We start from the raw sequence: 18,676 nt of genomic DNA on the forward strand, positions 1-18,676 counted from the left end.
TACTACATCACCCCCAAATGCTGTGATACAATAAAAAATTCATGTCAACAGGGGCCAAAGATGGCAGGTTCCACTTCTACTTTTAGAAACTTCCCCCCTGGAGCCTTCTATCCCCCCTGGTTCAACTTGAACTGCCCCTCCCTCAGCCTGGCGCACAGCTGAGACCACCCTTCCATGGCGCCCCAGGACATTCCTTTTGCCTGGCTCGGGTCAGATCTCTATCTTTCTCTGAAAATACATACTGACTCTGTGTAGACTGCGGTTATTTTGGGGAGGGGGCTGGTAAGTTAAACTGCCCATTTTTCTATTCTGAAAATCGTAAAAAGTCCCCCCCTCCCATCTGATTATAGGAATGCATGTGCCCAAAATGGCTGAGAATCAGTACAAGACAGGCAAAAGCTGCAAAACTAAGAGCATGCAACAGGGTCTAAGAGAAAGTCTCAGAAATACCCCAAGTGGCAACAAGGAATGTTTGGCTGGAATCTGCATTTCTTTTCAGTCATCTTTGTCCTTTGCTCCATGTTTAAGGAAGCACATGAATTGAGATTTCCCTTTTTGTCCAGACACTTCTCCGTACAGCTCACCCACCTGTAACCTGGCCTCCCACCGATGTCTGCAGCTCTCTCAGGTAATCGCCCCAGATGGTGCCAGCTGCTTCCTCATCAAAGCAAGCAAAAGCATTTTTGAGGACATCTTCCGGATCTGTGCCATTTAGCTTTTCACCAAACACAGTGAGAAACATGGTGAAATTTATGGGCCCCACAGCCTCATTTATCATGGCATCCAGATGCTCAACAGTTGGATTTTTCCCCAGGGAGGCCAGCATAGCATACAAATCTTCCTTGTCAGTGAAACCCTCCCTGCTCTGATCAATCACGTTGAAGGCCTCTTCGAATTTCTGAATCTGTGACTGGTCAAACATGGCGAAAACGTTGGATGTTGAGCACTGGGGGTGCTTCTCGGTGGTCCTGGTCTTTGCCCCTTTTGTTGGACATGGTGGCGGTTAAATCCCTGCCCAGCCGGGAGAATATGAGCACTTCGGTTAACCCCCTCCGTGCCGCTATCAACACCCTTCTACTCCCAGAGCCTGTAAAGACCAACACTTCCAAAGTCCGATGTCTGCTTAGCAAACCGGAAGCTATAAATGTCTTTAACCTGTCTTCACACTTAACTGGCTGGCTGGGTAGGAAATTCTAGGTTGGAAATGGTTTATCTAGAATTAGAAGGCATTGCCTCATCGTTTCTCATTTCTGATATTATGATGGAGAAAATTGGTGCTGTTCTGGCTCCCAGCCCTCCACATATCACCTCCCTGGAGGCTTTCTGGATCTTCTCTTTGTCTTACATATCTTATTGATAAGCCTAGTGTGAGCTCTTATAACTCACTGTGTAGGGGCGCCTGGGTGGCTCAGTCGTTAAGCGTCTGCCTTCGGCTCAAGTCATGATCCCGGGGTCCTGGGATTGAGCCCCACATCAGGCTCCCTGCTCAGCGGGAAGCCTGCTTCTCCCTCTCCCCCTGCTTGTGTTCCTGCTCTCGCTGTGTCTCTGTCAAATAAAGAAATAAAATCTTAAAAAAAAAAAAATAACTCACTGTGTAAGTTTTAAATAAATATCTTATACCTAATCACCTTACCAAAATCTCGTCTAATTTGAATTTCAGATAAAAGGGACCAGTTAATCACGCCCCCTTCATTCCTGGCAAAGTACCAGGTCCACGCAAGGCCCCTTCTTTCCCCATCCCAACTTGTACTCCCCTCCCCGTTCATTCATTCATCTAGTCAAAAAACGTTAAGCACTTACTATGTTCCCAGCACTAGTCTGGCCATTACAGATCCACAGGAAACAAGAGGGCCCTGCTCTCATGGAACTTACACTTCAACAGAGCAGACAGAGAATGAGCAAATCTCTAACGTCACACAGTACATGATTTCTTTTTCCAAAAGCAGAAGAGCCCTCCTGGGCGCTCAGCTATGCTTGTGAGGCCCATGGTGAGCACGTACTGTAATTTCATCACTGCTCGTGGCCGGGTATTCAGTTTGTTCCCCAGTGTCAGTCCTCATGACCAATTCTACCATGCAGGCCCTCCAGCACATGAGCTTTTATTTCAGGTGATTCGGTCCCAGAAACACGGTATCTGGGGCAAAGGGTGTATTAAAGCGTAATAGGGGGGCTGCCTGGGTGGCTGTCAGTTGAGCATCTGACTCTTGATTTCAGCTCAGGTCATGATCTCAGGGTCCTGGGACCGAGCCCCACATCGGGCTCCGCGTTCAGCACAGAGTCTCCTTGTCCCTCTCCCTCTGCCCCTCCCCCAGCTCATGCTCACTCTCTCAAATAAATAAAATCTTTAAAAAAAATAAAGTGTAATAGATATTTCTAGAATATTTCTAGATATTTCTAGAATTTCTAGAATATTTCCCTCCAAAAGCTTTCTTCTTCTCCAGGCAAAGTGCAGGCCCTCTCCTGCACTTGCTCACTAGCCACGAGTGTTAGAGCCCCTTTGCACATGTGTCATTTTACTGTAATTTTCATTCACCTGATTACTATTGAATTTGAACATCTTTGGACGTGCCGTTTGGATGAGCTTTTCTGGGAACTTGCTTTCACACACTGCTTTTTCCTGTCAGTTGGTGAAATCTCTCCATTTACCCTCAACTTCAACCTCTGGTTTGCCTTCTACGGTAACCAGTTTTTCAGATTTGCGGTTTATGTACCGGCTTTGTTTATGGTATCTTTTGCTGCCTACATTTTTTTTCATGGGTTCAGGATTTTAGAAGTTCAATCACTTAGAGCCCCTGCCCTAAGAGGAAACCACCCTTAAAAGGATTTTACACCACCCTGGAAGGAACCCTCCATCCTTTCCCATATGATAGATGACAAACACCTGATTGGATGACAGGCGCAGGGAGGGTTAATCAGATTAAAACAGCCCACCAACAAGCCCATAAAAAATCCCAAGACTTAGAAATTCCAGTGGAAACCCTCTCGGGTCCCCTCCCTCCCTGGGAGCTTTGTACTATCACTTTGTTAATCGCTCAATAAACCTTGCTTTGCTGCCCTCCCATCCCCCCAAAAAAGGTTCAAGAACGTTAATTCAAATACTTCTTTTTTTTAAAGATGGCTTTCTGAATTTCTAATTTTCATTACAAAACTATTTCGAGCCCTAGGTTATACACTGGAATAAAGCGTCTTGTAAGATACTGCTTTTCACTTGTAGGTCCTTAAATCTTTTATATAAGGTGCCAAACGGGGCACTTTCATTTTATTCCAGAGGGATGCCAGCACCACCTACTAGACCGTCCCTTCATTTTCCATTAAATTGAGCTGTCTGCTTCATCACATAGTAAACTCTCATGTGCTCTGGGCCTTATTTCTAATTCCCTTGTCTGGGCCACTCCTTGTTGCTGTATTACGTGGATCTGGTTACAGCAAAACCACAGCACATTCTGACACTGGGTTAAGCTCGAGCCCTTCACCATTCTTCCCCTTCAGACTTTTCCTGGCTGTTCTCGGGCACTTATTCTTTCACATAAGTTCTACGATTCCACTTCCCAGTAGAGATCTTTTGGGATTTCAACTGGAACTTCATTTATATTAACTCTGAGGAGAATTGACAGTTTTATGTCTTCCCACTCAGTTTTTGTAACTACTCAGAGCTTGTTTTCTTTCCACAAGATATTGGTTTTCTTCATTTAAATCAGTAGTTCTCATCCCTGGCTGCATGTTAAAACCAACTGGGGAGGGGTTTTGTTTGTTTGCTTGTTTTTTTAAGTCTCTTGTTAAAGCCAGTAACATTTACGTCTAGATATTCTGTAAGTTCTATTCTTGCAAATTAAGTACTTTTTTCATTTCCATTCCTAGGCATTCATGGTCGTGTGGAGAAAAGCTAGGCTTTTTAAAATATTTCCCTTATATTTAGCCATCTTGCCAGGTTTTCTTACGAATTCTAATAGATTTCCAGTAGAGTCTGGGGTTTTCTAGGCAGACATTTGTTGACATTTCTACCTTGTTTTCTATTCTTTCTGTCCCTGTGGGTTTATACATTTTTTGTCCTTTTAATGTCATTTTGGCAAAGATCAGATATAATACTTGCATACAATATTTCTTTTTTTGGCATTCAATATTTCTTATAAGGAGAAGTCTACATGTATCCATTTGCAACTTCATAAATGATGCTTTGGGGGACTTGATCCTTCTTGGTTAATATAGAATTCCTGTGTCATTTTTAACTGCTTTAGACCATTCCAGTGTGTGACTAACCCCCCGTTTACTTATCCAATACCCTACAGAGGAAGAGTTCATTATGACAGAGCTGCAGCAAACACCTCCACACATCCTTGTGCACATGACAGTTTGTTTATCTAGAAGTGGAATTACTGAATCACAGAGCACCAGTACCCTCCCATTGCATGTATCACCTCGTCTCTCTTCAAAGCAGTCATACCAGTTCATGTTCCTTACAACACCATGGGTTCCCCTTTCCCCACATCCTTGCCAACAGTAATTATAAAGACGTTGTACATTTTGCCAGTATGATGTGTATCAAGTGACAGCTCACTATCTCCTTTGCATTTCTCTGATTCCCAAGGGAGGCTGAGCAACTCTTCATACCTTTATTAGATATTCTGGTTCCCTCTTCTGTGAAATTCATACTTTTTGCTCTGCAGCTGTTTGCCTTTTATAGATTCACCTGTAGGAGTTCTCTACGTACTCAATCATACATATTGCAAATACCCTCCCCAACAATGGCTCATTTTTTCACCTTGTTTATGGTATCTTTCGTTACACAGAAATTTTTAGTTTGAATTTAGTCAAATAGATCATGTCTTCCTTGATGACTTCCACTTTTAAAATCTTGACATGCTCTTCCCTTTGTCGAGGAAATAAAATATTTTCCCCCAATTTTACTTTTTTTTTTTTGAGGTTTTTACTCCACCTGTAATTCACATGTGTATGGTACAGGAGGTAAGTACCTGATTTTATCTTTTTCCAGCACTATCAACAGTGCATCCTTTTCCTGTTGCTATTTTATGTCACCTATCATACATCAAGCTCATTTACGTACTTGGGTCTATTTCTAGGCTCTCTGTAAAGCATGTACAACCAGTAAAAAAAAAAAAAAAAAAAAAGGCTGAGAACATAAACAAAGAACTTTCAACAATATGGGAAAACGCTTATGTAACAATGCTAATTAAAACAAGGCAGGATTGGGACGCCTGGGTGACTCAGTTGGTTAAGTGTGTGACTCTTGATTTTGGCTCAGGTTATGATCTCAGGGTTGTGGAGCCTGCTTAAGATTCTCTCTCCTTTTCCCTCTGCCCCTGCCCCCCCCCAAACAAAACAAAACCAAAAAAACCACAAGGCAGGATTGATCTTGGCTATGTAAAATAACAGGCACACAAGAGATCGCACTAAGATACACTAAATATAAAGGAAAGAGTCTAACCTAGCTGTTGCAAGATGCCTATTCACCAGTACACCATTCCCCCTGCCGCTATACCTTCTAGCCCCAGGAGCAACCCTGTAGCTTACAGAAGCTCCACCTGGGTTCAGAAATAAGCTGCATGAAACTGGAGAGCGAGGGGTTTGGACGGAAAGGGCTCCTGCTGCCCAGGATTTACCTGGAGTTTTGCTACTTCCTTCCTGATCAGGAAACTGACTTGGTCCCGGTCATTCCTGGAGTAATAGAGACGGCACCAGGAAGGCTTCCCGTCCCTGCCTGCCCGGCCAGACTCTTGGTAGTACCCAGCCATAGACTTGGCAATATTCCAGTGGGCAACAAACCTGTAGGATCCAAAGGGACAAGCAGCGTGAGCTGTGGCAGAGGAGCTGAGGGGAGGAGCGATCAGTGTCAGGGAAGCAGGGCTCTCGACAGTGACCAGGAGCAGGGAGGCTAGCAGGTTTCAGAGTAAATGTGGCCAAGACCCCCACATCCCATCCCTGCCACGGAGTGGCCCAAGTTAGAGGCCACAGCAGAGTTAAGGGGGGCAATTCCAGCACATATGAGAAACCAAAAACACTCAACAGTCCCCGCCCAGAGGAAAAAGGACTGGGCTTAAAGAAATAAGGTAAGGCCTCTAATGAGCAGCACAACCTCGAGTAAATCTCTTTAACCTCTTTGAAGAGAGAGGGAGGCATAACATTATTGAATACCTACTATGGGCCAGTTTATCTATTTGTCTCATTTAACTGTAGTTACTATCAGGTGAGATAACTCCATTTTACAGATAATGAAATGATCAGGAAAATGTGTACAAGGTGACATAGCAAGGGGACAGTGGAGCTAGGACTTGGGCCTAGCTGCGTCTGACTTCAAATCTGGGCCCTTACAAGCCACAGCCAACCCAGGGTCCAAACTCTGATTCCAAAACCTGTGTTTTCGTAATGTAAGCACATAGACTCATTCCTCCCCTGACCAACTCAGCTTCCCTGTGAGTCTTAACGAGATCATGTATGCAAAAGTGCTCTGCAAATCATACAAGGCATTATTGTTGGTGTTAATCAGAGCAAAGGGCTTCAGGCTGTAGCTGAAAATGGTTCTGGAAGGTTAGGTGGGGCTAGAGATAAAAGACTTCCCAACAGTTGCCAGGGTGGGTCTAGGAGGCTGGGATGCACTCTCTCTTCTGGACTGTCAGTAAGCAGTAACAAGGAATGCTGGGAATAAGACATTGCCTTTGATTTCCCACAGGGGGCAGTTTAAGATAGTTATTCCACCCCCTCACAGGGACCCTGTGCTAGATGTGAGGGATCTGGGCTGCGTTAATGGATGGGCCTGATGGCTGCGTGCTGCCCTCTACTGGGAGATGGCAGAACCCGGCTGGGCAGTCACCAGGAGAGTGGGCTGTGTAGCACTTGTCACCATGTGGGCTATGCACTGGGGATTCTGTCTTGGGGCCTCCTTCCCCTCTGGCCCTAGAAGGAGGTCCTTGAGGCAGAGAACTAGGCAGCCCACTTGAGCCAGGCCCCGACTGGGAAGGTAAGGCAAGAACCGTCACTCACCTGACATTGGCTTTGTCCACTCCCATCCCAAAACTAATGGTTGCAACAATGACCGGGACCTTCTCCTCCATCCACTCATTCTGCACCAGCGTTCTTTCGGAAGCCTTCAGCCCTATGACAGAGGGGAAGGTGGCAAAAGGAACCCGTTATTTCCCTTGGAATCTACCTTGGGTTTGATACTGCGTTGGGCGCTATACACACACCCCGAATCCATCACTTACCACCTGTGTGGCCTTGGGCCATGCACTTAACCTCAAAAAGACCCTAGCCTGTGTGGAGCACATAGCACTCAATAAGCATTAAAGCCCAGATTCAAACAACCCAAGTCCACTGGCCTCCAAAACCTGTGCTCTTTCCACAACACCAATAGAACCCAGTGGGCTTCTAAAAACTCATCATCTGCTGCTGGGAGGGCACAGGGTGAGAAAAAAGAATTCAGGAGCCATAGTTCTCATTTGTGTTCAGACTCCTTTTTACGGATGTAAGGGAATTGCTTTAGCTCTGCCTGGGTATCTGGAAAAAGATGACAGACCATCTGATTATCCAGGATCCTTAAAGAACAAGAGACCCACCGAGAGGCTTCGAAGATAGAAGTGACCACATGGCCCAGGCGCCCCTTACCTGCATGGTAAGCCTTGGCACTCACACCCCTGTAACTGAGCTCTGTCGCCAGCTGTTCACAAGCCTCTCGGGTCCTGCAGTAGACAATGCCGCAGCCAGATACCAACTGAACGAGGAGACGTGGGAAGAGAGTGCGCATTAAGAACAGAACAATCTGCCCATTTTACTGTGGCCTCCTTTAAAAGAAGCTCTCGCTCTTTCTCCTGTCAGCCTCACAGGTTCCTCTGAGGCAGGCCACCAGCAGAGCTCTGACACTGCAACAAAGCAACTCATCTAACTCCTCTGCTTCCTGTGCTGAAACCTTGGATAGGTCTGCAAAGGCCTCACTCAGGGGTTGGCTGCTCATCTCCCAGAGAAGAATTCCAGGACAAGGGAACTCCACTAAGGGGAATAATGCCAGGAAACCAAAGGAACAACTCTCTGTGCACAAGTTTTAAGAAGCTTCAGCTAGTTCTAAGCAAAGGTCCTAGAAAACCAATTTCCATCTCTATGCTGCAGATACCACCCACTGCTCTTGAGCACCTTGGCCTCCCAGCCTTAGGGCCCTCACCCCTTTATCAGCCTTCTGTCCAAGAGCCTTAAGGCAGAAATCCCTCAGGTTCCCATAGGGATCTGAAAGCAGTTCTTTGAACTGCACATCATAGAACAGGTTGGCCCGAAAGCAGGGAGTCTTGAAGGTGGCAACCGGCTGCTTCAGGTGCAGGGCAGCAAACACATCCTCTCGGACTTGCAGGGTGGCTGTGGCAGTCAGAGCCACGCACGGGGCATGTGCCAGGCGTGAACGGAGGGTGCCCAGACGCAAGTAGTCAGGACGGAAGTCGTGCCCCCACTGAGAAACACAATGAGCTTCGTCCACCACCAGGTAGGAGAGCAAGCGGCGGGACACCAGTGAGTTCAGGGTGGGCTGGAAGGAGGCTGAAGCCGCCATCTCCGGCGTGATGTACAGAAGTTTGGTCTGTGGCTTTTCTTGTTCTAGATCAGAGAGCAGCTCCTTTTTCTCCTGTGCCGAGAGCTTGGAGTTCAGGGAACTCACTCGTACCTTCAGGGTCAGCAAGTGGTCCACCTGGTCCTGAGGGAAGAAAGGAAACAGGCCACCGAGGGGAGGACCTGGTAGTCAATGTCACCTTGGCTCACCGGGCATTTCCCAGCCATAAACGTCCTCCTCCCAACCTCCAAGTTCTTCTCTGTGCATACAACAAGGACAGGAGGCGAACTGCCTGAGAGCACAGGCTCTGGAGGCAGATGGTCCTGGCTCATTTCTGGCTCACTGGATCACCACAGGCTCTTTGGCTGGCTCTTACCCTCTAAGACTCTGTTCGTTCTCCCTCTCTCTCTCTCTTTTTCTATCCTGTAAAACCGGTAACTACCTAACAGGATAGTTGTTAGCATTAAATGAAATTTTACACTGCAAAGGTGAAGTGAATGCACATAAAGCACTGAGCACAAAGCCTGAGACCTCGTGAAACTCACGAAGCACTGTTCCTGCCATTCCATTTCTCTTCATGGTGGATGGCTCTTAACCGCACGGCCACACTTCCTCATTTCTGATTCTGTCAGCCCATCTGCAGGCCTTAAATATAGCCAGAGGTGCAGAGCAGATGTTGACAATGTCCCAACCTGTTTATATCAATTTTGCTTTCTATCCGTCTGCATCTTTTAACCTGTCAAGAGTACACACGTGTGTCCATGTCCACGAGTAATTGTCTATGTGTATACAGATACATTTCCATACTCCTCTGGGTGAAAAGTAACAAAGGAGGGCGAGAGACCTCAGGCCATCAAGACACAGAGACTCATTCATAACCGTATCACCCTGATATCCACCAGTAGAGCCCCCACATTTGGGCAATTCAGAAACCCAATACAGAAAGGGAGATAGGCAAATCGAAGAAAAGGCAAAAGACCAAACAAATGAGAAGTGACATTTCCAGCAGAAAACAAAACAAAACAAAACAAGAAAACTTTCCCCTAAACTTTTTGGGCTACCATCTTCACTCCCCTAAGCCTCACCTGAATCAAAGCAATGAGTGGAGAGATTACGATGGTAATGCCTTTGGCCAACAGAGCAGGGAGCTGATAGCAAAGGGATTTTCCTGCCCCTGTGGGCATGCACACAAAGACATCCTTGTCACCTGCAGAAAGAAAACACAACAACACTTAATGGTTCCTGCCTAGGGGCACCTGGGTGGCTCAGGCGGTTAAGTGTCTGACTCTTGATTTCAGCTCAGGTCATGATCTCAGGGTCGTGAGTTCGAGCCCAGCCTCACTTCAAGCTCTGCGCTCAGTGAGGAGTCTGCCTGAGATTCTCTCCTTCTCCCTCTGCCCCTCCCCACACTCGTACACGAGCTCGCTCTCTCTCACTCTCAAATAAATAAATAAATCTTTAAAAGAAAATAGATAGGGCGCCTGGGTGGCTCAGTCGTTAAGCGTCTGCCTTCGGCTCAGGTCATGATCCCAGGGTCCTGGGATCGAGTTCCACATCGGGCTCCCTGCTCGGCAGGAAGCCCGCTTCTCCCTCTCCCACTCCCCCTGCTTGTGTTCCTGCTCTCGCTGTCTCTCTCTGTCAAATAAATAAATAAAATCTTAAAAAAAAAAAAAAATAGATAAACAAATAAATAAATAAATGCTTCCCGCCTTTTATCTTTTTCTTCCTCAAGGCTGTCGAAAACTGAATGAGAGTATAGGAAAAGCACCTAGCAGAGTGTCTGGCACGTGGAAAGGTCTCAATGTAATGCTAATTTCCTTCCCATCCTTCCTGTGTAAAGGGCAGAGATCCAGAGAGATTTGGAAATGGGCACAAACCATTTCCAGTAATGGCAATAACAACCACAAGGGTGAGAAGTCTGAGTCTGTTGGGATATGGATGATTGAATTAAACAGCCATAAACGTTGAATACTTCTAGATGAGTGTATATAGCTGTGGAGACATGGAAGCAACATCACTTAGAGGTCTTTGGTTTGTAAGTGTTATAATGTAATTAATATTACATTGTTGCTTTCCTCTTGAGAAGCTCCATTTGCCAATATATCTCAGGTTTATAATACTATGACTCTTTTCTTCCCTATTTAGGACCCAGGTCACTCAATCTTCAACAAAGGGCTTAGAAGGTCAGTGACTGGATTAGGCTATTCCTGCCACTCGAGCTACTGCCTACACACAAACGAACATGAATTGAAATCTCTGAGTTGTTTTCAAAGACAATCTGCAGCACTGGCTATGAAATGTAAGAACCAGAACAGCTGGGTGATTCTGCCAATAAAACTGCAAGTTTTAAGTGACAAGTCTACAAGATTTCCAACAATTATGGACCAAGGGTGGGGAAGTAGGAAGGGTCAAAAGGAGGGCATTGGCACCTTCTGGCAATGCTACAGTACAGCCAGCACAAATGTAAACACAGGTAGTTTGGCAATGTTACCTTTCACTACGGCCATGGTCGCACTCTCCTGTAAAGGTGTCTTAAAAGAGTCAAACCCAAAGACCTTCTTCAACGTGCTCCGGACTCGACGTTCAGGGTCAAAAGAAGGGCGGGTGCTCATCTTAGCGACAGACAGTGGCCAGAAGTTAAGGTAAAGGTGACGATCGTATGATTACGATGAAAACTCTGTTCCGCTTTTAAAATACTGCTTATTTTTCTCTAAGAAAATTTGCTTTATTACTCTCAAGCAATAGATAATTTCCAACTAACATAGCTCCAGATGAACAGCCTCAAGCAACACATTCCTGGGCAATTAACACCTCCACTTTTATGCTCAGGAAAATAGAAACATTGAACTATCCCATGCCATGATACAGCACAGGGCTAGAAAGCAGATCACAAGAAACACAAACTGTGTCTTTGGAATAATCTGGAGAAGATGTAATTGTTTTTCTAAGATCACCTCCTGCTCCTTTTATAAGCGCTGCTATCACGGCCATTCTTCCCCCCCCCGCCCCCCGCCCCAGAGCCCCGAGCCCTTCTTCCCACCTCCCAGAAGAGAGTTCATCCCTCTTCTTCCTCTAAGCCCCAGATCCGCTCTTTTCTCCCTTCCCCAGCCCAAGCCTCCCTCTCTTCACCCCAAGATATCAGAGCTGGGCGTGGGCCACCCAGGAGCGAAGGACTCTTGCCGGGTCGCTGCTGCCCGCCGATCGGGAACTACTCGAAAACCCCCATAAGCCACCCTAAACTCTGAGGAGCCAAATGGCTGGGAATCAGCGTCAGGTAAAACCCACTCAACCTTATATCTGTCGCGCAGTGATGACGTTTAGGCAGATCGGTTGCGAGGGGTGGGGCCAGGCGCAGAAACGGCCGTTTTGATTGGTTTCTGCACAGGAACCGGCGCGGGTTCTCCTGGGATAGGAAAAAGTCGGCTTTCCGCACGGAAGTCGGCTTTTTTGACGCATAGGAGTGAGGCACTCTGGGGTTGTGGGAGGAAGATGGCGGGGAAGAAGAATGTTCTGTCGTCTCTGGCAGTTTACGCGGAAGATTCAGAGCCCGAGTCCGACGGCGAGGCTGGGGTCGAAACGGCGGGCGGCGCGCCTGGTGAGGCCCGAGTAGGGAACTGGAAGGGGAGAATCTGGTGTCTGCGCGGAATGCTGCTCCCCTAGCAGGGCGGGAGGGAAGGATGGTCATTGTGCCCCAAGTGTCGGGTCCGGGAGCCGCGAAGCGCGATCGAGGCCCTGGTTGGAACAGAATAGACGCTCTGGAATAAGTATGGGCCATCGCCTTTCGTTGATTCAATTATTCTGCCGAAACTATTGAAAGTTTCCGTGCCGGGCACCGTGGGGCATAGGGATGGACCTCCGGGTTCATTGTATAATGGGGAGAGCAATGAGTAGAACGTACGTGGAGGGTGGTAAAGGTTGTGTCTTGTTAGATTTATAACTTTGCATTAGGAATGTACCCTAGACGCATCTTGGAGCTTTTAAATATGTATGTCTGATCTCGCTGGCGACGGAGTAATTTGTAGATACGGGGTAGGATCTGGGCATATTGTGAGCTTTTTAATGCTCCTCAGTGATTCGCTTACTTTGTGAGCTGTTAAAGCCCATCAGTGATTTTGTTGCCCTACTCAGGTTGAGAATCATAGTGTTAGGAAATGGGAACAGATTTCTTTGGGATCATAGAGAGGGCAGCAAGTTACCTAACATATCTGGGCCTTCCTTTCTTCATTTGGAGGTTAGCTGCTCTCAGTTTTGTGTGGTGTCTTCCAGTCAGGAGGTTCTCTGGTGGCTTCCCAGTACTTCGTAGCATTTTATATTTTTTGTTGTTGGTTGTTTTGGTTTAAAGGTAGAAGAAGATTTTGCTTCTGGAGTAGATATGATTGGTAGCCCCTCTGAGGGCCCCAGTTAAAGCTCCTGTTCCTAGGGGAGGACACACAAAAATGAGGGCAACAGAGTCCTTGTCCTTGTCTGAGAAGACAAGTTCTGGTGTCTCTGATACAAGGTAGAGATACCCATATCAAAAGAGGTTTTCAGACAACGTGCAACAGTAGTAGTTCAGAAGGCTTCAATTGGCATACTAGGTGGATGGGAAGCATGAAAGAAAGAATTTAGCATTTGGTTTTCTTCCATGTTCTTTTAATGATTTTATCCACTAAATTGTGGTCTTTCCAAAGGCAGATTCTGGATCTATAGTCACTTAGATGAGATTTAGGCACCCCTTTGATCTTCAGGGGTAGTTCTGGTCACTCAAATAACCGAAATGTTGTCTTGCATTTTTGTATGCCTTCATTCATTTTTCTTTTTTCCTCTGTTTCAGAGGAGAAAGGTGGATTAGTATCTGATGCCTATGGAGAGGATGACTTTTCTCGGCTCGGAGGTGATGAAGATGGTTATGAAGAAGAAGAGGATGAGAACAGCAAACAGTCGGTAAGTAAATCTGTTCCAAAATCCAGAGTTGCTCAAAGCACCATTTCATTTGTCAGAAATCTTCGAACTGTACCGACAGTATTCCATTCCACAGCTAAAGTCATTCCCCTCCCTTCCCCCGCTTTTTGTTTGGTATCAGTTGAGGAAACTGGGGTGGATATCAGTGCTCTGTTTGAAAACGAAAGTTGTTTTCATCTGGACCATTTTGTATTAACTTTTGAATTGAAATTTGGGGGAAGAGATAATGGACTATTTTATTTAACTGAGATATGTTTCATGTTGGTTTTCCCTGTTAAGATAGTTTATTCCGTTTGTAACAATGCATTCATGCTAACTGATGTATCATTTATATCTGCAATCAACTCTGTATTATTTTTAATCTTGGTTGGTTTATTCAAATCTTTCAGCTTATCAAAAAGATTAGGAAGGGAAATTTTTTTTTTTTTTGGAAGGGAAATTATATAGTTTTTTGTTTGTGGTTTTAGCCTTCTTAACTTCTTTCTTGATATTTTACTTGAAGTTTTTTATCAGAGTGCCCGCGGTTCTTGAACACAAATCTTGCCTGATGTTTAGTATGTGCTGGCAACAAAGAAAAGAGAACTTTGTCTTAACTAACCAGAAAGCCTTTGGATACACTATTGCCTGAGCCTCAGGAGCCAGAATTTAAAAGTTTGGAGAGAAAGCAAGGATTTAACCTGGTGCTTAGCACAAAGACATACAGAGTGAAATCTGGATATAGAATCTGGGTATTCAGCAGTATCTTTAACTGAGATACTCAATGTACTCTATTATTTGTTTGAAAGTTTTCTTATGTATTGATATTTAAATATTAGCGTTAAAAGACTTTCTAAGTAAAACAAAAAAGCATTTTGTATTGTATGCTCTTTTGGAAGATATTTTCACGTCCTTAGCCCCACCATTAATGCTGATAATTCAGAATTGACTAAAATAGTTTAGAAAAGCTTTGCAAATTGTTTTCTTTTCTTGATTTTTCTTAAGTGCACACATACTGGCTTAACACCGTAACTGTTTTCTTAGTAAATGTGTATGGTGTGTCTCTGAAGTGTTGTTCCACATTACTTTGCTTAGAATTTTCACCATATATAAGCTTTATATCATTCTACTAAAATCCTCTCATCAAATCCCAATATAGACATTCTAAAATGTGATTGTATTTGGCTGAGCTACATCTCTGATTATTTGGCTTGATTGATTTCATTTTGAGGAAATCATGGAGATTGCATTTAAACCTTTGGGCTCACTGGCAACTGACAGGACAGTTAAATCTCAAAGCCATCAGTATAGTGTGTTCCAGTCTCGCAGGTGATGTCTATATTAACATCTGGGGCGCTACTTAATGTTTGGGTTAAAGCGTAGCTCGATTGAGAAAAGCAATTTCAAATGAAACTTAATTTTTTCCTGGGTGTTAAGTTAAAGGCTCTTGTGCATTGGGGTGTTCTTGGAACAGACACAGATATAGCTACATAATAGGGTAGCTGATCTTGAAACTCCAGTAGCACTCAGTGGAAGGGTGGGCTAGCCGTGTGAGGCCAGTGCACGCTTTGGAGAATGCCTTGTTCACATGGTGCTTTGTGTCAGGCAGGCCGCTTGGATCAGGAACAAGACTGGATAGAACGGGTCAGTGGCAGTTCTGTGAGAGCTTGGATGGAGGCAGGGCCTACTTGGCCGGGACCCAGGAAAAGCCGGGTGTTGCTCTTTAGCCCCCCTCCCTGGGTCACTTGCCCCGGTCATTTGACACCTGCCTTCCTGCTGTTCATGTAGCTGTGACTACTGCTGAGCTGAAGTGCTGGGGTGTAGTTGTGTGGGGGTCATGGCACTCTGACCGTGAATGATGTCATGGGAGGTCTGAGTCTGACGTCCTTGTGTGTATGAAAGGCAGAGAAGGAAAAAAAGGTTCATGTTCCTGGTTTTAAATAAGTGGTATCTCATTGGAAACACTATGCGTGTTTTATCCTGTGGGACCTGGTCTTATTCTTTTCTGACGCATTGCAACCTTTTTCCATTTTTATGTATGTGATTTTTAATCTCAGGCATTTTCATACCCTAGACTATGGCACTGCTGGAGTCACGACTTTGAGCTGCTGATGTTCTTTTCTCCACCCCCACCCCCCGGAACATCTCCTTTTCCCCTTCTCTTTCTCTAGTTCTGGGTCATAGGGCAGGGGAGGGGTTCTTGGGATGGCCCAGGCTGGGTACATTGCTCCAGCCCCTAGTTATGCATGTGAGAACCCTCAGGCCCGCTCCTTTAAGCTTAATCCTCTAAATTCTTTGTCTTGTAGGAAGATGACGATTCAGAGACTGAAAAACCTGAGGCTGATGACCCAAAGGTATTTGGTGTTGGCTGTGGTGGGGTGGCTGGATGCGAACAAGGCATTGTAACACTGTGGCTCAGCTCTTGTGTCTGGGCCAGCTCGGTCCCGCTAACACCCCGTGCTAACATACTGTGCAGCCACGGGTACATTTTCTGGGATGAAACCAGCTTTCTAAAGAAAGGAGGTCACCATGGAATGAGTAAGTCCTGAGGCAGCTTGGATTTCCAGCCTTGTAGATAGTGCCGTATCTCCAGACTAGAAAGGCGAGAGGCCTGGCTGAGCGTAGCAGCCCGCATCTGCTCTGTAGCCAGGTGAGCTTGGTGGGGTCACTGCATCTGCAGGGGAGTTAGATGTGGGAATGTTCCTAGAATCAGGAAGCCGTAGGGCTGCCTTTTGTACTCTTTAGTCATCTAGAAGTGAGGAAGGGACATGAGAGGGTCAGACAGAGTGAGGCCTCTCCCCAGCTGCTAGAGAAGCTGCACCTAATCCCTGTTTCCCCAGGCCTGTGCCCATCCACTTTTAGGTAAACAGAATGGTCTTCCTGAAACCAACATTGCCATTTTTTCTGATATTTCCCTCTTGGTAGCAGCTGGGAGTAATTAGCAGCATTTCCTGTCATGCTCCTTGACCTATTGTGATGATGGTTAAGACCCCCCCACCTCCCTTTGTGTCAGGTAGGCTTGCTGTACTGTGTCTGTTGAGGACACATTCTTTAGGGAACAAACATTTCTCTTTCAAAGAGAAAGTCTAATTCTATCACTCTAGGCCTCAGGAATACGGGCCAAGTTTTGTGATTAAAAGCTACTTTGAAACCAACTGAAGCCTTCAAGGCGACATAGTAGAACTTCAGAAAATTATACCAAATTATAATCAAAACAGTAGTATATCCGAAAATATAGCACGAGCTGTTCCAAATTTGAACTGATTTTGTGTTTGGATAGAACTGTATGCGACCATTGAAATAAGCCTGTGAAAGGCTGTGGATGATGCAGATAACACATTTTACCAGGGAATAAAGTTTGGGCCCCAGCATGTAGAAGAAAGAAAAAACTTGAGCCCTAGACATTGCAAATGCCACTCCTTTCTGTGCCAAGTAAGGAACTCAGGCTTAACTCATCCATCCAAGCATTATAAGCAGGAGGGCAGACCTGTGGCCTGGGTCAAGGGCGGCCACAGCTCTGCTTGGGCTTGCGGAAGAAAACTGGCAGTAGTGGTAGTAATCTTCTGTCTTAGTGTTTGGGGTGTGTGGGCCTTAGAGCCCATGCGTGAGATAAACCTGAGGAGCTCCCAAGTGCTGGAACTTCATTGTGGAGGAAAAGGAGGGTGTGTGGGACCTGGAACCTTTGTTGGTTAGTGGCTGGCCTTTGCTTAAGGCTGGAAGGCCTTCTGGGGAAGTTGGCTAGAGAAAAAGGTGTAGGTACTTCACTGTCACCCCTTCTGGAATACAGCAAACTAAACAGCACGTCCCCCAGAAATGAGGAAGAACACCCAGGGCTGGGGCTGAGGGGGGCAGAATTGGGAAATTTGTTAACGTGTCTCGTGTCAGCCTTTCTCAGTACCACATGAAGGCTGGGAAGACGTGTCGTTTATACTCACCCTTTGATGTGCCTCACTGTATTTCATTCAGTCATTTGAACTTCGAGTCTGGTTGTGGAATAAAAAGTGTTCTGGAGGGGCGCCTGGGTGGCTCAGTCAGTTAAGCAACTTCCTTAGGAAGACCCTCTCAGGGTCCTGGGAGCATCGGGCTCCCTGCTCGGCAGGAGGCCTGCTTCTCCCTCTCCCTCACCCTCTCCCACTCCCCCTGCTTGTGTTCCCTCTCTCGCTGTCTCTCTCTCTGTGTCAAATAAATAAATAAATTCTTTAAAGAAAAGCATCCTGGAACAATTTCTGTTCTTGAGAAGCCCTCGGAGAACAGAACACAGAATCCACCCTTATAGTGACTTGTAGTTCTTTTGGAGGATGAGTGTGGAAGGGGTCAGACAGAGCTCCCCAGCTCACATGTCCTCAAGTCCAAAAATCATGACTGTTCGTGGCATCCCAAGGACTGGAAACAGTCTTCTGTGCTCCCCATGCCTTAGTCCTGGTGCTGGCTTACTCTCCTGCCTGAGCTGCTGGCCTCAGACTGTCTTCAGGCAGTGGCCTCCACCTGAAACCCCTACCAACCCTTCCTTTATTCCAGAACTCTTCCGGCATACTTAATTGATTTTTAACAATATATATATATTTTAAGATTTATTTACTTTTTTTTTTTTTAAGATTTTATTTATTTGACAGAGAGAGAGACAGCGAGAGGGAACACAAGCAGGAGGAGTGGGAGAGGGAGAAGCAGTCTCCCCGCGGAGCAGAGAGCCCGATGCGGGGCTCAGTCCCGGGACTCCAGGATCATGACCTGAGCCGAAGGCAGATGCTTAACAACTGATCCACCCAGGCACCCTAAGATTTATTTACTTATTAGAGAGAGAAAGCCCATGCATGCACGCACGGGTGGGTGTGGGGGGAGAGGGAGAGTCTTTTTTTTTTTTTTTAATTTTATTTATTTATTCATGAGAGAGAGAGAGAGAGAGGGAAGCAGAGGGAGAAGCAGGCTCCCAAGGAGCAGGGAGCCCGATGCGGGACTCGATCCCAGGACCCTGGGATCATGACCTGAGCCGAAGGCAGACGCTTAACCATCTGAGCCACCCAGACGCCCGAGAGGGAGAGTCTTTTTTTTTTTTAATTTATTTATTTGACAGATAGGGGGACAGCGAGAGAGGGAACACAAGCAGGGGGAGTGGAAGAGGGAGAAGCAGGCTTCCCGTGGAGCAGGGAGCCCGATGTGGGGCTCGATCCCAGGATCCCGGGATCATGACCTGAGCCGAAGGCAGACGCTTAACGACTG

At 46.1% G+C, this 18,676-nt stretch overlaps 3 protein-coding genes across 5 annotated transcripts in view; 1 reads left to right on the plus strand and 2 right to left on the minus strand.

The window, feature by feature from the left end:
• The window catches only part of RECQL5 (RecQ like helicase 5), a 34,648-nt gene extending 22,817 nt beyond the window's left edge, over positions 1 to 11,831 (minus strand). For both annotated transcript variants that reach the window (XM_032429589.1, XM_032429590.1), the window contains exons 1-7: positions 11,682 to 11,831; positions 11,034 to 11,168; positions 9,628 to 9,749; positions 8,168 to 8,686; positions 7,618 to 7,723; positions 6,997 to 7,108; positions 5,619 to 5,781 (exon numbers count right to left, since the gene is read on the minus strand). In XM_032429589.1, the coding sequence (XP_032285480.1) occupies positions 5,619 to 5,781; positions 6,997 to 7,108; positions 7,618 to 7,723; positions 8,168 to 8,686; positions 9,628 to 9,749; positions 11,034 to 11,154 (1,143 nt within the window). In that variant the 5' untranslated portion in view covers positions 11,155 to 11,168; positions 11,682 to 11,831. The remainder of the gene's footprint in view (positions 1 to 5,618; positions 5,782 to 6,996; positions 7,109 to 7,617; positions 7,724 to 8,167; positions 8,687 to 9,627; positions 9,750 to 11,033; positions 11,169 to 11,681) is intronic.
• LOC116647932 (myosin regulatory light chain 12A-like) lies at positions 506 to 1,130 on the minus strand. Its single transcript, XM_032429592.1, has one exon. It carries the CDS (start codon positions 920 to 922, stop codon positions 581 to 583), a length of 342 nt encoding a protein of 113 aa, XP_032285483.1. The 5' UTR covers positions 923 to 1,130; the 3' UTR covers positions 506 to 580.
• A 129-nt stretch (positions 11,832 to 11,960) lies between the features above and the next one.
• SAP30BP (SAP30 binding protein) overlaps positions 11,961 to 18,676 on the plus strand; it is a 37,671-nt gene continuing 30,955 nt past the window's right edge. Inside the window, exons 1-3 of one of the 2 annotated variants that reach the window (XM_032429624.1) lie at positions 11,961 to 12,137; positions 13,356 to 13,465; positions 15,766 to 15,813. In XM_032429624.1, coding sequence (XP_032285515.1) covers positions 12,032 to 12,137; positions 13,356 to 13,465; positions 15,766 to 15,813 — 264 coding nt within the window. In that variant the 5' untranslated portion in view covers positions 11,961 to 12,031. The remainder of the gene's footprint in view (positions 12,138 to 13,355; positions 13,466 to 15,765; positions 15,814 to 18,676) is intronic. The other variant, XM_032429625.1, reaches the window with a different exon arrangement.

Source organism: Phoca vitulina, unplaced genomic scaffold (assembly GCF_004348235.1).
Source record: "Phoca vitulina isolate PV1807 unplaced genomic scaffold, GSC_HSeal_1.0 scaffold41, whole genome shotgun sequence".
Lineage (NCBI taxonomy): Eukaryota > Metazoa > Chordata > Mammalia > Carnivora > Phocidae > Phoca > Phoca vitulina.

What these genes read in the sequence shown, in the direction of transcription:
- LOC116647932 (XM_032429592.1), bottom strand. Translation starts at nt 922, where the DNA reads ATGTTTGACCAGTCACAGATTCAGAAATTCGAAGAGGCCTTCAACGTG.